General features: G+C 40.0%; 3 protein-coding genes across 3 annotated transcripts; 1 reads left to right on the top strand and 2 right to left on the bottom strand.

Moving 5' to 3' along the window:
- Nucleotides 1-251: 251 nt before the first annotated feature.
- Nucleotides 252-1,973, bottom strand: arpp19b (cAMP-regulated phosphoprotein 19b). The gene is made up of 3 exons (XM_036576471.1): nucleotides 1,774-1,973; nucleotides 1,260-1,382; nucleotides 252-1,139 (listed from the first exon to the last, which is right to left on the bottom strand). The coding sequence occupies exons 1-3, from the start codon at nucleotides 1,831-1,833 to the stop codon at nucleotides 969-971; spliced, it is 354 nt and encodes a 117-aa protein (XP_036432364.1). The 5' UTR covers nucleotides 1,834-1,973; the 3' UTR covers nucleotides 252-968.
- Nucleotides 1,974-4,228: 2,255 nt separating this feature from the next.
- bet1l (Bet1 golgi vesicular membrane trafficking protein-like) lies at nucleotides 4,229-6,819 on the bottom strand. The gene is made up of 4 exons (XM_036576472.1): nucleotides 6,575-6,819; nucleotides 5,405-5,490; nucleotides 5,256-5,312; nucleotides 4,229-5,024 (listed from the first exon to the last, which is right to left on the bottom strand). The coding sequence occupies exons 1-4, from the start codon at nucleotides 6,594-6,596 to the stop codon at nucleotides 4,857-4,859; spliced, it is 333 nt and encodes a 110-aa protein (XP_036432365.1). The 5' UTR covers nucleotides 6,597-6,819; the 3' UTR covers nucleotides 4,229-4,856.
- Nucleotides 6,820-6,834: 15 nt separating this feature from the next.
- On the top strand, nucleotides 6,835-11,698 carry kcnj11l (potassium inwardly rectifying channel subfamily J member 11, like). Its single transcript, XM_036576470.1, has 6 exons — nucleotides 6,835-6,957; nucleotides 7,722-7,911; nucleotides 8,078-8,314; nucleotides 8,507-8,776; nucleotides 9,025-9,232; nucleotides 10,297-11,698. The coding sequence occupies exons 2-6, from the start codon at nucleotides 7,753-7,755 to the stop codon at nucleotides 10,737-10,739; spliced, it is 1,317 nt and encodes a 438-aa protein (XP_036432363.1). The 5' UTR covers nucleotides 6,835-6,957; nucleotides 7,722-7,752; the 3' UTR covers nucleotides 10,740-11,698.
- Nucleotides 11,699-12,956: the final 1,258 nt, after the last annotated feature.

The raw sequence follows: 12,956 nt of genomic DNA, 5'->3' as shown, positions 1-12,956 counted from the left end.
GTAACAGCATAGTTGGGAAACAAAAAGGCACAAAATAGTAAATGATAGTGTTTATCCTGAAAACCAAACGAGTCTTTTTAAAAAAAAAAAAAGAAAAAAGTTTCTTCTCATGCATTTTTTATCAAAATAAACTGGTTTCAATGCAGTCACTCAAATGACTTATTCCAAAAGCACTGCTCTTCAGCAGCATGGTGTTCTCTAAGTAAACATGCAGATAGAAGGATAACAAAAGAGGAAACAGATCTGCCAGATATTGTGCAAAACTATTTTATTTACAAAACAAATGGCACAGCCGTGACAGTAATTGCTTGTGCACAGTTTGGATATTATTTGAGCGCCTTGTAGATGACCTAAATGATGAAGAAGGAAAGAGACATCAGAGACATAGCATTTCAAGCTCTGAAGCCTCAAACGGCTCCCCTCTCAGAGTGGACAAATATTGCCCAAGAGAAACTGTGGCAGATACCATTAAGGCCATATCCCCCCAAGTCACAGGCAGGAGGCAAGCAACACGCCTCAAAAAAAACCTCTGTGTCTCACAAGACATAGTTTTGACAAATGAGAAGGACACGGTCACCGTTCAAAGTCCGCTCAAATCTATTAATCAAACAACATATTGTACATGAACCACTGCAGGAGAATGAGTGCATAAAAATGTAAAACCCTAAAAAATGTTCACTTGCTTCAGTCAGCTTACAGTATGTTCAAACCTGGGAGTAGACTCTGTAACTAAATCTACAGCCAAAACCTCATTTCCACAGATGAACACGTAAAGAGAGCACCCAGCAGCAAACAAACAAGTGTCCTATTTTTTTTCCTTTATCAAAATGCATTTTCTTCAGAGCAATCAAAGAGGCAATAGAAAGGTAAAAAGAGTGACAGGAAGAAGAACAAGAACACAGAAAATGGAGGTAAAGGGAGATCAAGACACCAGGAATGGTAAGAGGACAGAGTCCACAAAGTTCATATCAGACGGCCAGTTTGCTGGCCACCAGCGAGGGCTTCCTTTGGGGCAGGTCCTGAGGAGTGGGGATGTGGTCTCCAGTGATCTCCGTTTTCTCCGCAGTGGCTGTGGGGAGCTGTTTGTTCTTCATCTTGGCTTTGGCCATATTGTAATCCCCAGAGTCAAAATACTTTTGCTGCAGAAAGACAGAACATCCCATTCAGACTACACTTCAATTTTCAATATATTTCACGGTCAGCTTTTCCAAAGATGCGTCAGATATAAATAAAGAAGAAAAACGAGAACGTAACGTTACCCCTTTTTGAAGCCTCTTCCTCAGAAGATCTGAGCCACCAGGCTTAGTCCTCAGATGCGGGTATCGAGCCTTCAGTTTGGCTTCCTCTGCTTTCTCAGGACTCACAACCGTGTCATCCATCTCCTGTTCAACATGAGAATGTAAAAACACATTCACTGAGTACACAGCAAAGAAATACACCGTAAACGACAACAAAACAGCCGCTAAACAGCACAGCAGCTGATAAACTGCGAACAGGCGCAGGTCTCCCCCTCAGAGCTAGCAAGACAGGCAGTAACCCACACAGACAGATAAGACACCTAGTTAACCTTCCTCGCTAGCATTAAATCAACAATACGCAAAAAGAAACGAGCTTCTATTAAACACACTTTCAACTCTGTACCGCACAGTCAGTTTAGCTACAAAGACGTGCATTTAAAGTGAGGCTTCGGAAATGTCAGTATGAAAACCGTTAGCACGCTAGCGTTAGCCTGTGTCTTAGCGTTGGCCTGGCGGCGTGTACCGCCGAGCTCACCTGCTGCTCCTCCGTGCTCGCCTCCTCCACGGCCTGTGTCGGCTCAGCCTCGGTAGACATCAAGATAACTAGTGTGAATAACAGTCTCTCCTCGCTTCACCACGGCAGCGTTACACCGTTCGTCTGTCTCCAGAAGCTCCTCCACAAAGCCGCTATTCTGCTAGTGGTGGCGGATGGAAATGAACTTTTTGGACCGAGTCCACAAGCTCGCTCTGCTGTCTGCAGTAGCGCCCCCTATAGACCCGGGGCACCACTGACCGACAGATCAATCAGGAAAAATCAGAGTCAGTCTTGTAACTCAGCTATAAAAGACGAACAGGGAAATTCGTCATCATCAATGAATACATTTGTCTTGTATCTCATTAATCTTATTTGATATAATCTTATATTATTCACTATCACAGGTCTCAATCCTCCCAAATAAAGAACTCTCCCACTTCCACTGCTCTCTTCTTCACATCTTCATCTGCACATGCTGTGTTTATACACTCATCAGCCGTAACATTAAAACCACCTCTTTGTTTCTATGCTCATTGTTCACTTACCATATAGGTGCACTTTGTAGTCCTACAATTACAGACTGTAGTCCATCTTTTCTCTGCATACTTTGTTAGTCCCCTTTTACCCTGTTTTTCAATGGTCAGGACCCCCACAGGACCACCACAGAGCAGGTATTTTTTGGGTGGTGGATCATTCTCAGCAATGCAGTGATACTGAGGTGTTTAAAAACTCCAGCTGATCCACTTGTACCAACACAACACCACCACCACGTAACTGGTGAAGTTAATGGTGAATCATAAATTAAAATGGCATTTTTAATACTTGGTTGACAGTCAATGACTGTCTGAAGTCTGAAATCCATAGACATCACCAGACGCTGGGTTCTTCCCTGGTCATGCTCTGCCAGGCCTTCACCGAGGCTGTCCTCAGTTCCTGCTCGTTCTTGGGCCGTTTTGCCTTCAGTAAGAGAAGTGCATGCTAAATTGGACTGAGGTTGGGTGATTGCCTTGGCCATTGCGAATCATTCCACTTCCTTACCTCAAAAAAGTCCTGGGTTGGTTTCACTCTGTGCTTCGTGTCATTGTCCATCTGTACTATGAAGCGCTGCCCAATTAGTTTTGAAGCATTTGGCTGAGTCTGAGCAGGTAACATAGCCCTAACATAGGTAGGGCCTCCTTTTACTCTCAAAACAGCCTTAATTCTTCATGACATGGATTCCACAAGGTGTTGGAAACATTCCTTTGAGATTCTGGTCCAAATCAAACCACACCCATCAGCAAAAACATGAGGTGTGGCCAAATCAACTATTTGGTACACTCTTAAAAAGAAAGAATGCACTAGTGAGCTCGGAAACACCAAAAGGCCTTAAGTCCATACAAAATAACTGTGCTGGATGACAGAATATTTTCCCTGGTAGCAAAAAAAACCCTTCATAACAGACATCTCAATACTTAACTTGAAAACCACTCAAAAGAAAATAGTAATGGCTCCTCTGACAGCAGTGAAGAAAGTAGTTTTGTGCAGAACCTCTTCACACTCCTCGTCAAAGATTGATACTGTGGCCTCTTGGTCTGCAGCAACTGTTTCTGTTAAAAAAAGTCTGGGACAGGACCTTGTCTAACTGAATTTATTTAATTAACTGTGCATCTTTGTGTTTGTCTGTTCATTTGTTGGATTGTTTATTTTTGTACTGAAAATGCTTAATAAAAATATTTTCACAAAAAAGAAAAGTCTTCGCCAGGGTAAATACAGAGGGTTTACCAAATTATATAAACCATTAATAAGCTTCAAAAACAGGAAGACCAGACAAGTTTAACAACAACAACAAAAAAAATCTAAAAAGCTTTTGCAGTTCTGCAACAACAGATGAGACAAAGGCCAACTTGTACCAGAATGATGGGAAGAGAAGAGTATGGAGAAAGGAAAGAACTGCTCATGATCTAAACAATACCACTTCATCGGTGTGGGCATGTATGGCTGCCCAAGGAACTACCTTACTTTGTATTGATTGATCATGTGACTGCTGACAAAAACAGCCGGATGAATTATGAAGTGTGTAGAGCTAGTATTAGTATAGTGTTCTTCATAAAGTGCTGGGTGATTGTACTTTCAAGAGTAACCAGAAGTTGAGTGTTATATCATTAGACTATCAGGGTAGTAATGAATGAGAAAGTGGTAAGAAGGAACAAAAGTAAAGTTGTCTCCATCTTCGGCATTAGTTTTCAAGCTTCACTGCCATTTCAAATAATACTATGGGACTCACGTCAGTATATGGTAAAAAGAGCTGTTTTGTGTATGTATCATGTGGAGGTGCACTTTATATGATTTTTTTTCCACTCAAACATACCTTACATTTTTTCCTTGTGACCACAAAAATTTTATAGTACTGAATCAAGAATTAGATAAAGACTGTCATGAATGTACAAGAACAAAATCGATATAATTGCACAAGATGTAAAAAAGATGTTTAAAAGAAATTTTATTGAATAACAGAAAAGGTCATTTTAGTAACATCTCTAATCCATCCATCCAACATCTAAACCGCTTATCCTTCTGGGTTGCGGTGGGGTGCTGGAGCCTTTCCCAGCTGTCATTGGGCAGAAGGCAGAATACACCCTGGACAGGTCGCCAGTCCATCGCAGGGCAGTAACATCTCTAATATTAATAATAAACAAGATAACTCTATTCTTAGTCACATACTCAACTATTAGTACAAACATAGTCCAGCCATACGGAATTTTAGTCCTCACACCCATGAGTCACTTTTGTATGTACAGAAATTATTAGAAAAGACTGAAGTAATGGAAACTGGTCCTCCGAGTATTCATGTTATTTTTTTATATATTTTTAATGCTATAACTGTAATACAAGCAAAGCAAGATTACTATAGTGAGCAAGCATCTCCAATCAACGATCTTTCTGTTCAATCTTTCTCTTTATATGTACCAGGGCGATGCCAGCTGAGCACATCAGTAAAAACGTTTTCTTGTGTAAACAAGAATGAAGTACTGCATTCATACAAAACAATATTTTTCTCATAAAACTGAGAAGAGAAATAATAGAAAATGTTAGGAAAATATCTGTCAATTCTGTATTCTTCTGACTAGATAGTAAAGCACAAAGAACATTAGGACTAGGCCTATGGACACATAGCACAGGATCTTCCGGTTATCTCTGCCAGAACGGACCATTGTGGAAAACCTCTTCACACTCCCCGTCAACAGTCCAGTTGCACTGAGGAAGTTTGAGTCCTGAAGGAACATAATGGGTCAAATGACTGTGCTGCTAAAGGTTTTTATATGTCTCACAGTTCTATAGCATGAAACCATGATAAAAAGTATTATAAAATCAACTCCAAGGACCATTTTTTTCTGCATATATTTTGTCTAACCTTGGACTATATCACACTATTGCATTTGAATTAGGACTAGTTACTCTGCATGTACACAATACCTTAAGGTTAATCAGAGTATAGCACATACCATGCCGTCCAAGTATGAATTCTGTTCTTCAGCGTCTTTGTCAATGTCATATGCCAACTGTGAATGAAAAGAAATACATATATTGTGGCCTGTGAACACAGGATGTTATCTGTCAGCCAGATGTTTTTGATATTAAGTGATTGACATACCGACTTCAGTCTGGATACTTTGCTTGCAAGATTTTCAGCCATGCGTTTGTTTTCTGCATCCAACATATCATCGACAGCACCATGTCCTAGAATGACAGGATAAGAAGAGCAGGAACTTGAAGCGACCATAAATAACTCTTATGATATTTTTTAGGTTAAATACAATTTTCAATTTGGAGGTCAACATTCAATATTTCACATGTTGAAAATACTTTGATATTCTCAAACAGTTCTCAAGTAGACTTAGATGGGAAGTTTTTAAATCAATGATCACAACACAAAATAGTTAGCCGGCAGCAACCACTGATTCTTCTTCTTTCTATGTTTTCCATTGGCGGCCTCTGTAGGAAGAGGACCTGCTCCCTAGGTAGATATGAAGGGCTCATTCTAAGCTAATGAAAACACAGGTGATAATACACTAATTAAAACAGGATTTTGTATACTGTGTTCCACTTCTGCTAACAGATCTCCCACATCTTACACACTGTACCTTTAATTCTCAAAAGAGGTAAAAAGTGATGATCTGTGGAAACTCTCACAGTTCACCTAAAATATGTCCATTATATAAATCCAGAACTGGTAATTTTGGATTATATTTTATACACACACACACACACACACACACACACACACACACACACACATATACACATATATATGTATTCATTTATTTGTGTTGTAAACATTAACACTCCCGGTTCCTCTCAGCACCACTGTAAAGAAGGAAGTTCTGATTCTGTAAGTTTTCCTAAAATGAACCACTTCACATCAATTCACTCTGAATTACTTTGTTTACATCTCAACGATTAAATTAGGCAGAACTCTCGATAAAATTCGGTGGATTTCCCCTTTTAACTATTCATACTAGGAGCACTGCCTTTCCGAGCGAACCTGGCCGCATGACAACAGGATCCTCACAAGCTCAGCAGTGTTGACACAGCTAACAGACTATTATAAATGCGCATAACATTAGAGAGTGGCACGACATTTACATGAGCAACACGGAAAGTTAAAGGCACTCCATTATCCCCTCTGTACGACTCAGTAAACATTACTCTTAAACAGCTGGTCGTTATTCATACCATTTAACTCGAAATCTCAGTTTGAATTAAAATGGCAAAACCCTTCTTCCCAACTTTAAAAACTGCTTGCGACGTGTCACTGACTCACCCCTGTTCCAGTGATCAGCCATCTTAACGGAGAGACGCTTTACCGTAAGAGTCCCGCAGAGACAAAACACCGAGACCAAGCAGAGGTCTGACTGAAAACGGGCCTTAAAAACAAACCCGAGAGCTAAATGTACACAAACAGACAAGACAGTTTCATTACGGCCCAAAACACGTCAGACACGAACGGTCTCACAGATCCTGTGAGCGAACGGGCGCAGAGGACTGTGGGATATGTTGGTCCTCCTGGCTGCGTCCTCTCATTAAGGCTGTAATGGGGAGCTGCTGCGCTCCGCTCAGCCCGCCGCTGCTGCTCAGGCTCAACACAGATGCGTTGCATAAGATGTCCAGCTAGATAGCATCCTCCATACGGAGCCCTCCAGCAAGGTAATGTATCTTTGACGATGATTATTACCTGTATATTTTTTATCTGAATCCTTCGAGGTGCATTTTGTTGCGCATATCGGTTTAGCATCGCCAGCTAACGAAAGAGAGAAAAAAAACGTCACGTTATTATCATCCGTGCTTTGTGGTGCCGAATGGCGGCGAGCTGGTCAACGATGTATCTTAGAGAAACCAATGACGGCAATGAGACACACAACGGCTAGCAGACGATTTTGTTTGGTAGCAGCCGGGCTATTGGGATTATAACCTGGACTTTGTCGTTGTAATGTTGTTACCTTACGTTACGTTTGGTTGGTGGGCTACAGCGAGTCGTATTAAAGGCTCTCTCTGGGCAGATGTTCAGCTGTTTTGTCTGTCTTTATAACATCAAATGTTGAATTAACATCACGTGTTCGTTCACGTTTTCCATGTGTTTTTAAGAGTTGAACCATTTGTTTAGAGGTTGTTTGATGACACCACATAGAAGAAAGAGTGAGCCAAATCTTCCAGAGTGATCTGTAGTATTTTAAATTTACACAGTAGATCTAAAACTTCGTAGCATAAACATTTATTTTATTTATTTATTTTTTGGTTTGTTTTAAAGCAAGATTACATGTAAACTTTACAATTTATCATTTCTATTAGGAATTTAGCCATCATGCCCTGGGCCCTCTGTAATTGCAATAGCTAGACATTCATGCCCCTTCTGCCACAATTCTACAGTCAATTTAACAGCAGTGGATTAAGTCAAATGTTTCTTCTTATAGTTTATTAGAGTCAAGCTCTGAAAAACCAGAAATGTTGGCCAGGAAAGGCCTGCTGCCCGATGGATTTCTGTTGACACGACTGGCTGAAGATGCCACACAGCCCAACCGCTTCCGTACCAAATCACAGCGAGCTCGCTTCATCACCAAGAGCGGATCCTGCAATGTTGCTCATAAGAATATACGGGAACAGGTAAAACACTGTACTCTACTTAAGAGGTCATTACTTCATAAATTGTAATACGTTCTCAGTACAGCACTTTTCTATTACTATGCTTATTCACATTCTTGTTGAAGTGAGCAAGGTCTGTATTATGCTTTTGATGCTTTGATAAAATTTTTCTCATTTTTCTTTTCAGGGTCGTTTTCTCCAGGATGTTTTCACCACGATGGTGGACCTCAAGTGGCAGCATTCGCTCCTCATCTTCACTTCAGCATTCCTCTGCTCGTGGATGCTCTTCGCCATGGTGTGGTGGCTCCTGGCCTTTGCTCATGGTGACCTGGAGCCACGTGACCCCCACGATCCTGGGCACGTTCCCTGTGTTACTGCTATTCACTCCTTCACCTCAGCATTCCTTTTCTCCATTGAGGTGCAGGTGAGGAACTGGCTGGATGGACTGAAACCGTGTTGGACAGCTGACTGCTCTTTTGATACCTACAAATTGAAATAGATATTAATCTTAAAAGGGTTTTGGGTCATTCTTTGAAATAAAAAAGCATGTTTGAGTAATGCCAACTAATAAGATATCACAGTGTACCTTTTTTACCAGCTGTGTTTCTAATGTCAGGTGACCATCGGTTTTGGTGGGAGGATGGTGACTGAGGAGTGCCCACTGGCCATCACAGTTCTGATCATCCAGAACATTCTGGGCCTCATCATTAACGCAGTCATGCTGGGCTGTGTGTTTATGAAAACGGCTCAAGCTAATCGGCGAGCAGAGACGCTCATCTTCTCCCGTAATGCTGTTATCGCCCCACGCAACGGCAGACCAACGTTCATGTTCCGTGTGGGAGACTTGAGGAAGAGTATGATCATCTCTGCTACCATTCAGCTGCAGGTGAGGAAGAGCTCAGCCAAATTAAAAGGAAATTCGTTACACTCGTTTCTTAGGCTTAGATTTTATTGCAGTGATGTATTTGAATCTGTAAAGCAATAAGAGTATATGAGTCTGTTTTGGGAAAAAGGATACCTGAGAAATTATAAATGATGTTCTTAGGCTGTGTTTCAATCAGCGCACTGCAACAAGAGATGTTTTTGTTTATTGAGTGAATTCTCCTTGGTTGTTTTCTGTCACTCTGCACTCAGGTGATTCGGAGGACAGTGACAGCAGAAGGGGAGGTCATTCCAGTCTGCCAGCTGGATATCCAGGTGGAAAATCCCCTCAGGAGCAATGGCATCTTCCTCGTGTCACCGCTTATCATCAGTCACACCATTGAGAGAGGAAGCCCCCTCTATGAGGTCTCTGCTCAGTCACTGCCCAATGAAGACCTGGAAATCATTGTCATACTGGAAGGTAGGAGGTTTTACCGTAGACACATTGCTGTGAGTTTTAGGCTTTTGAAGAAGAGGAGTGAAAAGTTTCTGGTCCAGCTAGGATTAACAGTGCTTCATTACCAGTACACCGGACATATTTATTTGACACTTAATCATACCACCACTGTGTTGGAGTATGAAAAGTATCTTAAATGCATGTTTAAATACAAAGAAAAAAATGGAAATTACAAAAAAAAAAAATTAAAATTAATTTTTCATTTTTTCCCATAATTTACAATCCATATAATGTCATCGGGAAATCTAACCTCTTAAATGACCACAAAACACTGACGTGTCCAAGTTTCTCTTTCTCACTCCTACATATTAAGAATAACTCAGTCAACAGTCAATATCCATTGTTTTCCTTGTTATTTCTGTGTAATAAACCTTTGCATGTAATAAGCCTGTGATTTTAGACTCATGAATGACTTAATAGTCAATTTTGGGAAGAGTTAAAACTGTGAAATGCTCTAACGCTGCCTGATGTCTGAGACAATTTTTATGATAGTATTAAGATAAGATTTCGGCCTAATTTTTTTTTTCTATTCATGACACACAGTTACATGCAGAATGTCCCAGAAGAAAGCTTATTCTTTCAGATTTACTACTGTTTTACCATTACCAAAATTATATATGTTGCTAAAAACTCAGAGGACATGTGTAGGTTCACTGGTATTTTTGGATAGTAAATAAAATGTCCATATTTGTGTCGTAGACATGGTGACCCCTGGTTTCTATCACCACCACTGTAAAGAACTCTGACTGGCTTCGTTTACATCCCAGCAATTGAATCTTTAAAGAATGCATTTAAGCATAAACCCTTGATAAACAAATTAAATTTGTTTCTAAGATAGCGATAACAAAGTTGATACATGTACAAAATGATTTCCAAAAACCCAAATTTAACACAGTTTCACAGTTTTGATCTTTTCACTATTTTTTCACTAAAATGTGAAACATAGTAAAAATAAGGAAAGCCTGTCTATAACCAGGTGTGTCCAGACTTTTGAATAGTAATGTACATGATGTTTATTTGATTGACAGGTGTTGTGGAGACCACTGGCATCACCATGCAGGCACGCACATCTTACACACCAGATGAGATCCTGTGGGGGCGGCGCTTCGTCTCCATCATGACGGAGGAGGACGGGCGTTACTCAGTAGATTACTCTAAATTTGGTAACACCGTGCCCGTCAGGATGCCCGCCCTCAGTGCCAAGGAGCTGGACCAGACCAGAGGAGTGCAGGACAACGGCCCACACGAAGGCAAGCCTCAGGGCTGGGGGCTGGTGCGGGCCGGACGGGGCGGCTACAGAAGGGGCGGTGGCCGGGCATGCGAAGACAACGCAGCCAGGCCATGGTACGCTCCGACAGAAAAGGAGGATGATGAAAAAGGGAAGGAGAGGAAGGGGCAGAAGAAGACGGTGAAACTAGAGGTGATAGGCAGAGAGATCGAGGAGGAGAATGTGGAGGATATGAGTGATTGAAATGAAGCAGATACGCTGCACATTGGTGATCGATGTGGAGAATGTATAGAGTAGCTACATTTTTAGAATGTTTATAATGCTGTTGACATTTTTCTGTTAAAATGAATTGTGTAAAAAAAGATGCTGTATTTGATTTGGGATGAATGAACAGTAACTTTGGGAGTTGCTTTTTTAATGAACTTTTTTTTTTAATGACTTTTATCTGTATCTGCACTTTACTGAAATACTTGTTCTTCTTGAAAGTAATACTCCAGTTTTTGTACCATCTAATCTGTCTTTTTCATCTGCGGTGTACGTGGACAATAACGTCCCTGTACTTAGTAAAGAACAAAAATTCCAATGGCTCAAAACACATTTATGATAGAAGCCAATGGACAGGTGCTTTAGCTTCTATTATAAGTGCTCTTCACAGCAACATTTATTCTGTTCTTTTACTAAATACTGGAAAAAGTGTCAAAATGCCACAGATGCAGCATATAGAGATGTAGGGTATTCCTTCAAGAAGGTCCCTCCTTTTGCCCTCAGGAGCTCACTACAACACTTTTGGAAGACCTTTAGATAAATAAACACGAAGGCAGCTCAGTGTGGTTTTTCTGTAATGCATCCACCTATTTTAAAAAAATCCCTGTCCGTCCTTATTATTGTGGTCATATATGGTATTTTTTTGCCTCTGTTTTATGAATCAATGTTACTTTGGCTGTGTTAGAATATTGATTTGTTTACATGTGCTTTGTGTGTCTTGGTGACTTGTTTATTGTGGGCTTGTGCAATTTGTGTTGTGTACATCAAGCACTGAATATGAGAATTCAGTTCACATTCCGTTTCCTTCGTTGTGATACTACTGAAACTACTGTAAACTGCTGTGTGACTCTTGTTCTCTACTGAATGGAATGCAAGTTGAATTCTGAATTTATTTATTTATTTGTGTATTTATGGTATAAATATTTAATAAATTATTTTTTATCTGACCATGTCATTTTAGTACTAATTTTTTTTTCAGTTATTCTATTTTGTTGATTTTAAAAAACAACTTCCCAAGTTTGTTTTCTTTAAGTTGTTTTTTTCTTTTTTTCCTCATGAATAGCTCTTAGACCTATATATTGATTTATGCATTTTGGTGTAAAAGACAGACACCAAAAGATTGGTACTGTCCACAGAATCAGTGTACTTATTGTGTGTAACTAGTGCTGTCTTTTAATTCCCAGTCATTTTCAATTTACGTTTAGTTCATTTAGGCCAGTACTTGCTGTCAGGCCCAGAAATATCCAGAAATAGAAAGGTGCAGTCTATACTTTTGCCTGATGTTCTACTTTAATCTAAGCCGTCTCAGTGAGTAGCGAAAATAACAATTTTGACTTCACTGCCTGCCTACTTTTGGAAGGCACTGTACATGCAACATCTCGTTATGTCATCAGATTACGACTCAGCAGCTGGACACAGGCAGCTGTAAAAGATTATTCAGATTTGCTTTCCTTGTTTTCTACATGTTTTTGTCTTAATGTACAATGAACTCAACTACAGCCTTTCTAAAGTTTTATTTATGAACAGTTTTAGGACCACAGTGTGAGCTGAGCGACTGTGGCCTAATAGTTAAGAAGCAGTTCTTCAGTTAATGCACTTCAAATCCACTCCTAAATGATACCAGGCTTGAACTTATGATGGAAACACGGGCATCAGTGTGTTTGTGTGTTGTAGTGTAATGAGTATGTACACCCCCTGGGACAATTAGTGCTTTTTTCTATATTCATTTCTGTGCAAAAGTTTGAGCATCCCTGGACAAATTATGAGTTGTTGATTTTATGAGTAAAACTAAGCGAAACACATCCTCTACAGAGAACACACTTTAGTACATTTTAATGCACAACTACTGCAATTTTTGCTACACTCAAAACTCAAAAATTTGTGCACTTTTCACTTAGAAAATCAGCAAAATATGTCAGTTAACAGAGGTCAACATTTGCATACGACTGTACTTTGAATAGGTTTGGCAAAGGTTTGAATATTTAATTTCTTTCACTATTGATTTTGTTGCACATTACTTTAGGTTACATTAGGTAACCTACATTAGGTCATCTTAATCAGCTGATGGTGTTTAAATGTCAGGTATTCACGTCTAAATACATCTGGGTGACAAAATCTTTACAATACCCTAGCTATACCCTTCATAACATTAGTAATAAAAGTTGGGCTGCCTTTTGTTGTAATATTTGGAAGGTT

The sequence above is a fragment of the Colossoma macropomum genome, unplaced genomic scaffold, assembly GCF_904425465.1.
Source record: "Colossoma macropomum unplaced genomic scaffold, Colossoma_macropomum, whole genome shotgun sequence".
NCBI classification, from domain to species: domain Eukaryota; kingdom Metazoa; phylum Chordata; class Actinopteri; order Characiformes; family Serrasalmidae; genus Colossoma; species Colossoma macropomum.
The sequence above is the reverse complement of the archived record's forward strand: the minus strand, read 5'-3'. Positions and strand labels throughout refer to the sequence as shown.

Coding starts and splice junctions, on each gene's coding strand:
- bet1l (XM_036576472.1), bottom strand. CDS start 6,596: ATGGCTGATCACTGGAACAGGG. Junction 5,313..5,404: donor AAGTATCCAGACTGAAGTCG/GTATGTCAATCA, acceptor TTTCATTCACAG/TTGGCATATGACATTGACAA. Junction 5,025..5,255: donor ATTCATACTTGGACGGCATG/GTATGTGCTATA, acceptor ATGTTCCTTCAG/GACTCAAACTTCCTCAGTGC.
- arpp19b (XM_036576471.1), bottom strand. CDS start 1,833: ATGTCTACCGAGGCTGAGCCGACACAGGCCGTGGAGGAGGCGAGCACG. Junction 1,383..1,773: donor CGAGCACGGAGGAGCAGCAG/GTGAGCTCGGCG, acceptor CATGTTGAACAG/GAGATGGATGACACGGTTGT. Junction 1,140..1,259: donor GGAAGAGGCTTCAAAAAGGG/GTAACGTTACGT, acceptor GTCTTTCTGCAG/CAAAAGTATTTTGACTCTGG.
- kcnj11l (XM_036576470.1), top strand. CDS start 7,753: ATGTTGGCCAGGAAAGGCCTGCTGCCCGATGGATTTCTGTTGACACGA. Junction 7,912..8,077: donor ATAAGAATATACGGGAACAG/GTAAAACACTGT, acceptor TTTTCTTTTCAG/GGTCGTTTTCTCCAGGATGT. Junction 8,315..8,506: donor TTTTCTCCATTGAGGTGCAG/GTGAGGAACTGG, acceptor TTCTAATGTCAG/GTGACCATCGGTTTTGGTGG.